General features: G+C 38.5%; 1 protein-coding gene across 1 annotated transcript in view; it reads right to left on the bottom strand.

The window, feature by feature from the left end:
• Window positions 1-520: 520 nt before the first annotated feature.
• TCF24 (transcription factor 24) overlaps window positions 521-8,619 on the bottom strand; it is a 9,333-nt gene continuing 1,234 nt past the window's right edge. Inside the window, exons 3-4 of the mRNA XM_010848489.1 lie at window positions 8,406-8,616; window positions 521-1,049 (exon numbers count right to left, since the gene is read on the bottom strand). Coding sequence (XP_010846791.1) covers window positions 936-1,049; window positions 8,406-8,616 — 325 coding nt within the window. The 3' untranslated portion in view covers window positions 521-935. The remainder of the gene's footprint in view (window positions 1,050-8,405; window positions 8,617-8,619) is intronic.

The following is an 8,619-nucleotide window of genomic DNA, read 5'->3' as shown; positions in this document are numbered from 1 at the left end:
GTTTCATAAGGGTCAGGTAGGTTCACTATGAACAGCAGCTGACAAGGGGAGAAGGAACCTGGCCAAGGTTGTGACTGTGAAGTCAAGGGGTTCACTGGAGGCCCCCGACAGGCCTGAACATGCCACTGTCTCTAGGGGCTACAGCTAAACCTGCTTACCTAGTGCAGGACCAGAGAGTAGGGTGAATATGGTGTGACTGGGGGGCAGGGAGGGTGGCAAACCCTGCTGCCCAGTGACAACCATCTGCTGTTCGCACAGGGTTGCAGGGAGGCCCAGTGCCTTCCATAATTTGGAAACACAGTAAGATATTTAATAATCCTCTAGGAAGGCGGCCAAGACTTGTCCTAGGAAGCAAACCATTTCTAATATTCCAAACAAGTTTTCTAAGAGGGAAAAACAGTTATAGAAGTTACTGTGTCGCCATATAGTTCAATAGTCCTCACATATATTCAGCTAAAACTGAGTAAATGATCTAGCACCTTCCAGCTGGAATGGCTTCTTAGACCAATTTTAAGCACAGGCCGGTTTTCTCAAAAATGAAATACTGGTGTTTTACAAACCCAGTTTTAATTTTTTTAAACCAGGAAGATTGTACAGATGAGCTTGTGATACATACACTATAGAAAACATATGTATTTTTGGCTATATACACAATTCTTTGTTGTTGTGTGGGGTTTTTTTTTTTCCCATTAGTTTCTTCTGCAATTTATAGTAGTGACTCTCTCATACTGAATGGACAAGCTGTGTATTTTTACACTTGACTGAGGATTTCATTCCACATTTACTTAGATTAGATAAATTAGAATATCCAACTAAGGATTCACGTGAAAACTTTCAGAAATAATGCTTGTTATGTCTGATGTAATAAATATAGTTATTTCATATCAGTTAAAAACAACAACATCACTTTCTACCAGCTCCCATCAGGGGAGAGCCTAAGGCTGAGAGTCTGTTGGAATATTGTCATGATTTGTTTTTTCTCCAGAGACAGGATGCTTCAGAAACTGACCAGTAGCACCAATGTACAATCTTGATCGCATGGGCCATTTCTGAAAAAGAATATTTAAACAATAATCCAAAAGTTAGTATCTACAGTGTGCAATTATAATATTAAAAATTCCTAATGCTTCAATGCAAATGCAATACTATGTAGCTAGTAACAACTGTGATTACAAAGTTTAAGTGATGACAAAAAAATGTTTATTAATGCTAACAGCAAAATTTAAAATATACCCAGACTCTGATTATAACTGTATGAAATAATATGCGTGCATGTGGACCAGAACTGCAAAAAATTATGAAGAATAAATATATTTAGATGTAGGAAAATTTATCTATCTACAATGTTTTAACTGTAAACTCAACCTTAAACAAAATCCCTGGCTTTAAAAATGTTTTAAAAAGTTATATGTGGTATTATGCATCTACATTTGTCAAAGGATTACAATGAAAAGTGACTAATTCACCTACCTAAACATTTTATTCTGCTACAAGCAATATCCGGAAGTTGCAAATATTAGAATGTTCGGGGTTACACAGCTACAACACCTAGATTAAATGTCTGCTTGTACTGGCATCACACGTTCTAACCTTCAGTCATTATCACATTTCTATTCTGATTGTGACTTTTCTAAATTCACCTTTAAAATGGCCAGCCTCTCAAATAATATAATTAATTTCCAAACAGGATGATGATGAAAAAATATACTACACAGGTAATACTTTCAGGATGGACTTTTTTTTCTTAGAGGGGAGGGTCATATAATTTTGGTTTAAGGTCTTTGGAATACTAATCAGAGAAATACTGTGGTTTTTTTTTTTTTAAATACAAAGATAAGTCTTTAGACTAAAGTGCAATTCTCTGAGGTCGGCAGTGGGGTCCCACACTCTCCAGAGAGTAAACACTGCTGTGAGCAGCAGGCTACTTTCACCAGTGAATGTACATGGGCAGACTGCTGGTTACACAGCACCATGAAATGTTCTTTTAAAAAAAAAAACTTAAAATTAAAATTAATATATTTATTTGGCTCTGCCAGGCTTCAGTTGTGGCACACAGGATCTTCAATTTTTATTGCAGCATACAGGAGTTGTGGCATGCAGAATCTTTAGTTGTGATATGTGGGATCTAGTTCCCTGACCAAGGGTCAAACCTGGGCCTCCTGCACTGGCAGCACAGAGTCTTAGCCACTGGACCACCAGTGGAAAGGGTGGTCCTTGAAATGTTCTTAAATGCCTGGAAGATAATCCATGGTGCTCAAACAGAGGTACTGTTATTAACAATTCAAAGTCCATAAGAGGACTTCCCTGGTGGTACAGTGGTTAAGAATCTGCCTGCTAATGCAGGGAACATAGGTTCCCTGGTCCAGGAAGATTCCACATGCTGTAGGGCAACTGAGCCCATGCTTGAGAGCCCGTGTTCCACAAGAGGAACCACTGCAATGAGAAGCCCGACCGGAGAGTAATCCCCATCTGCCACAACCAGAGAAAGCCCGTGCACAGCAATGAAGACCCAATACATCCAGTAAATAAATGAATGAATAAATAAATTTTTTAAAAGTTCATAAGAGCTCTGGCTTTTCAACACAAGTTGCACATTAGGATCACATGGGAGCTTTAAAAAAAAACAAAAACTAATGGCCAAATCACACTCCAGAACAATTAAATCAGACTGGACCTCTTCATAAAAGTATCAGGTAGAGCCAATTCTTATCTGGAATAATATAAGCCTGCCTTATAAGCCTTCCAAATACAGGGACTGTCACCTTAACTGGGATTCCAGATGTAAAATGTAGCATAAGGAATAATAAGTAAGCATGTGAGTTTTATGCCTCCAGATGTGATAACTGAACTTGCTCCAATGTGGTTTAGATCATTTCAGAGTCCTAAAGTCAGATTATTCTGCTCAGAATCTAGCAGAACTTCAACACAGATTAAATACAACATCTGTGTTACTTGGAATTTAAAATGTTCCACTCCTATATAATCTTCCTATAAACAAACTTGTATTTTATATTCAATACAGTAATAAGACTGACTATTATTTATTTTTGCAAATCCATTTCAGGTTTTGTTTTAAATCATAGAAGTGCATTCGTGTATGCTCTGGATGTATCATATTGGTCCTATTCCTGGGATTCCCTTGACCAGTTGGGAATGTGAAGCGTTTTAGAAATTTGCCTGGGATTTTTTGATATGTCTGAATTTGGCATTGTTAGACCAGAGTTAAGGCCTGCATTATACTGAAGAATCCAGTGTCATGGTATTATGGAGTGAACATTTGTGTTCCCCCAAAACTTAGTTGTTAATGCTCTAACCCCCAGTGTGATGATAATTTGGAGAGGTAATTATGGTTAGATGAGGTCATGAGGGTGGGTCCCTCATGATAGGATTAGTGGCCTTTTAAGAAGAGGTAGAGCTCCCCTTCTTTGAGAAAGAGTGAAGTTGGCCAAATGCAAGACAGAAGAGAGCTCTCGCTAGGAAGTGAGTTGGCCAACACCATGATCTTGAATTTTCCAGCTTCCAACTGTGAGAAAATAAATTTCTGTTGTTTCATCTACCCGTCTGTGGTATTTTGTTATCACAGTCTGAGCTGATCACCACGTCCAGCAAGTAGTATAGGGCATAGATCATCAATTTGAAGTGCAGATTTTCAGGCATATCATAAACAAGTGCTTTTATTTTTAAAAGACTTAATTAATTAATTTGGATGTGTCAGATGTTAGTTGCAGCATGTGGGATCCTCGAACTTTGTTGAGGCATGCAAGATCTTTACTTGCAGCATACAGGGTCTTTTAGTTGTGGAAGGTGAACTCTTAGTTGCCATATGTGGGGATCTGGTTCCTTGACCAGGGATCAATCCCTGGCCCCTTGCACTGGGAGCATGCAGTCTTGGCCACTGGACCACCAGGGAAGTCCCTAAATCTGCACTTTTCAATCTTTTACACTACTGCCACATTTTCATGAGTATAAAAATCTCATGCTCAAACCTCAAATGTAATTTGAGAATTCTACACTTGAGAATGTAGATAATAATAATTTGAGAATGTGAATTAAAACACATCAAAAAATAAATAAAATAAAAGTATTACTGAATGCTCCCTGTTAATTCTATGTGTTACCTGGGTTTCACTGTATTGAGAATCACTCTAAAGCATGCAACCAAGAGTGGAGACCAATGAAGGGATCTGCTCTACAGCCTTGCTAGTAGGTAAGTGGCCTTCCCAGGTGGTCCAGAGGTAAAGTATCTGGGTAAAGAACTGTCTTGCCAATGCAAGACATGAGGGTTTGATCCCTGGGTAGGGAAGATCCCCTAGAGCAGGAAATGGCACCCCACTCGAGTATTCTTGCCTGGAAAATTTCATGGACAGAGGAGCCTGGCGAGCTACAGTCAGTGGGGCTGCCAAGAGTCAGACACCACTGAGTGACTGAGTGCACACACTACATAAGTAATTTATATGTAATTTATGAAAAAAACCTAAAAATGTTTATGTGGAGTTTTGCCTGATATTTCATGAACTTCGTAAAGTTTCCTTTTTAATAACTTTGTGTCCCTGGATTTTCAAAAAGGCTACTAAAAATTTTTTTTAATGAATTTAAGTAGACACACAAATAGTTTTAGGAGTCAGAAATAAACATATAAATAAAATATTGGTTAGGTTGCATGGCAGCATCACGCCAAAAAAAACAGGTGACTGATTTACATTTCACTTCTCAATGGTCTGTTTTAGCATTGTGTAGATTAACACAATCTTGACTTTCTACTTTACCTAAGAAGGCATATTTAAAATTATGTAGTTTCATTAGCTTAGAACAATCTAATGCACTCATACAATTAACCAGAACTAAACCGGAAATAAAAGACTTTAAAAATATATATTCTTGATTTTTGGAGTTAAATGATTCCAAAATAACAAAACAAAGTAATAAAATTTATTTTTAAAAATTACTGTTTATCTGTGTTATCAACAATGATTCTCCAGGGCTAATGCAATTAATAAAGCCAACAGTGCTTTTCTTACAATGTAAGTAACTGAAATACAGCCCTGTTCTCTTGGAGTTCTGCTCTTTCAGATGCTGGTGCTGATCAGAACTGTTCACATCCCAAATGCATATAAAGTGTTGTTTTAGCCTATCCTCTGGGATCCCAGTCTCTTAAACCTTCCAGTTTCATTTGAGGTATTCTTTTTTTTTTTTTTTTTTAAGATTCTCAGGAGAGCTTCTTTTTTTAAAATTTATTTGGCTGTGCCGGGTCTTAGCTTCAGCATGCAGGTTCTTACGGTATTCAGGATCTGGTTCCCTGACCAGGGATGTAACCCTGGCCCCCTGCATTGGAAGGCACAGAATCTTAACCACGGGACCAGTGGGCAAGTCTCTTGAGGTACTCTTACTGTAAATTCCCAACAATACTAACAATGCCAAATCTCCAATACTGATGATAAGATGATTATTTTGATGATTCAAAATTATGGCCTTGAAATATTTGTTAATGGATCTTTGACCATCAAAGTAAGGCCCAGTAATACTATGTTATAAGAAAAATAGTCATTTTGGAACACTCTTTAACTAAAGGTTATAGTACCTTTTGTAGATTAAAAAGTACAAATAATTAGAATATGTCTTTGGCATTAGATTAATCAACAGACTTAATATTTAAGCATTTTGGTAGTATCTGTAAAATAAAGTGTCACAAACAGTTTCAGTTATGTACACAGAATCTCTTTCCTCTGCATCGCCACAGCACAAGGTTATAGTCTCTTATGGCATGTACAGCATTCTCTCTTAAAATTGTTGTTCAGTCGCTAAGTCCAGTCTGACTCTTCTGCGTCTCCATGGACTATAGCCCGTCAGGCTTCTCTGTCCATGGGATTCTCCAGGCAAGAATACTGGAGTGGGTTGCCATTTCCTCCGAAAGGGGATCTTCCCAATTCGGGGAATGAACCCGCACATCTCCTGCATTGGCAGGCAGATTCTTACCGCTTAGCCACTGGGGAAGCGGAGAAGGCAATGGCAACCCAGTCCAGTACTCTTGCCTGGAAAGTCCCATGGACGGAGGAGCCTGGTGGGCTGCAGTCCATGGGGTCACTAAGAGTCAGACACAACTGAGCGACTTCACTTTCACTTTTCACTTTCATGTATTAGAGAAGGAAACGGCAACCCACTCCAGTGTTAGTGTTCTTGCCTGGAGAATCCCAAGGACAGGGGAGTCTGGTGGGCTGCCGTCTATGGGGTCACACAGAGTCGGACACGACTGAAGCGACTTAGCAGCAGCAGCAGCAGCACTGGGGAAGCCTGTGTCTTATAATACTGTTATTGTATTTATGTCTTTTTCTCCATTCTATGTTCATTTAGGGCAAGGACTGAGTCTTACCCTTAATTGTATTCACTCTCTTAACAGTGCTTTGCACATAGCAGAAACCCAGTAAATAATTTTAAAATAGGCTAGTCATTTGTTCAACCACCATCAATTTCATTTTTTAATATTTATTTTTATTTGTTTATATGCCCAGGTCTTAGTTGTGGCATCTGGGATCTCTGATCTTCCTTGCCAGCATGCAGGATCTTTAGCTATGGCTGTGGGTCTAGTTCCCTAACCAGGAATAGAATCCTGGCATCCATGCATTGAGAGTACAGAGGCTTAGCCACTGGACTACCAGGGAAGTCCCTCAATTTCATTTTAAGAGGTAATCTTTGGCTGTCTTTCATTATCCCTATAATTGTCTTTTAAAATCAAAACAATTGATTCAGAGGACAAATGAGATATAATTTTTCTTTAAAGAGTTATAAGACTACAAAAACATTTGGTATGGGAATTAGGGCAAAAAGAAACTCTTGTTAAGCTTATTGTTACATGAAATTTATGGTTTTAGCATTCATGAAAATTATGGTTTTAACGTTACTCATTCAAAAAAGCACTGCAAGAAACAAAAGTGAAAAACAACGGGATTTCTCATATGATTTCTCTCTCCCACAAAGAGGCATTTAACAGATGCCTTTTGTATTAAGCTTACTTAATGTTGAAATAAATTTGTTAGAGTATAATGTCAAGTCAAAAGAAATCTAATATAAATGATACATTTGAATAGCAATCTGACGTACCTAATATTAATCTAATATTGATAGATTAATAACACTAATGGTTATATACAAAACCCCTCAATTAGTAATGAATAAATTTCCAGCTGAGGTTATATAACACATGAATGGAATGGAATAGCCTATCATAATTATGAATAAATAATACTTCAAATATTTACACTTAATATTTGAACTAGTTTGAATATCATCATGTTGATTGCATTTGCAAAGTAAATTTTGTTAAAGCTTACCACAGAATTTTAAGTTCAATTAATATTAGAGGATGTATTTTACCTTCATTTCAATAATGATTATTCAATAATTTACTGAACATTGATATACTTAAGGCAAAGTCTTAATTTTATATTTGTGTGTGTGAAAATGTGAATAGTAGAATAAAAATTTTGAATATTTAGTTTTAGAAAATATAGGGAAGGAGATTCATTTTGAACAGAAAGCCTGATCGATGTAATATTTAAAAAACAATTAGACCTAGGAGAAAAGGATGATGAGAGTCTAAATATTGCAATATAGGTAATAAATCATAATCATAAAGACTGTATTAAACAAAACCCTGACCAATTTTGTACATTACTACCTACATGTAATGTAAAAAATATTATACAAGAGGAACTCTCTTGGCTAATTTTGTACATTAAAGAATTTGAATATAGTATTTAATCCGAACACAAATACATGCCAATTTATTTTGAAAATTACATAAATCCATTGTAATTTTTCTAACATTCTTGGTAGTTCCTAGTCTATGATAGTTAACATTAAAATGTACTGAAAATTTACCATATGGGGATGCAGAACGGTCTCATTTTACAAAAAAATTTCAACATTGGTTTCCTAGGGTGAGTTAGCAACAGATAATTCCATCACCCTATTTAATTCGTGAAACTTTAAAAAAATTGACAAAAATCACAAGGGGAAACATAATTATGTAAATTTAAAACCCTCAAAGGCTCTGATAACTAAAAATTATCAGGATGTGCAACCAAGCACCCCACCAGGCACCCCCGAAAAACGTCTCATCTAGGAAAGGTATCCTGTAGATTCCATCATCCTATAGGGGGCATGAGACTCCCCCTACCCAAGCCACCCCAGGTTTAAGCCACTACCTGCAAACCGTTAAGGAGTAACCTAGTGCAGTGGGGACCTCCCTGCCGGTGACTTGGCAGGCGAAGATCGCTCTCCGGGTCTGTCCCCTGTCTCACCCGGAAGGAGTGGTGAGAGCTCGCTGGTATCTGCCCAAGCAGTGTCAGACTCGGCAGGGCATGGTGCCTTGCTCCCGGGCCCGGCTCCTCAGTGCCTTGCCCGCCTACCTTGACCGGGTGTAGGTAACCATCCCCGCGAAGGGCGCCCAGTCCTGGGTCCGCCGGCGCCTCGGCGTCGTCCTGCAGGCTGCGGGTGAGGTGCGCAATATAGGTGGTGGCCAGCAGCAGCACGTCCAGCTTGGACAGCTTTGTGTCCGGCGGCACCGACGGCAGCGTGCGCTGCAGCTCCAGGAAGGCGTGCCGCAGAGTCTGCACGCGGCTG

The sequence above is a fragment of the Bison bison genome, unplaced genomic scaffold, assembly GCF_000754665.1.
Source record: "Bison bison bison isolate TAMUID 2011002044 unplaced genomic scaffold, Bison_UMD1.0 scf7180017864267, whole genome shotgun sequence".
NCBI lineage: Eukaryota > Metazoa > Chordata > Mammalia > Artiodactyla > Bovidae > Bison > Bison bison.
Note: the sequence above shows the minus strand (reverse complement) of the source record. Positions and strands in the feature narration are given on the sequence as shown.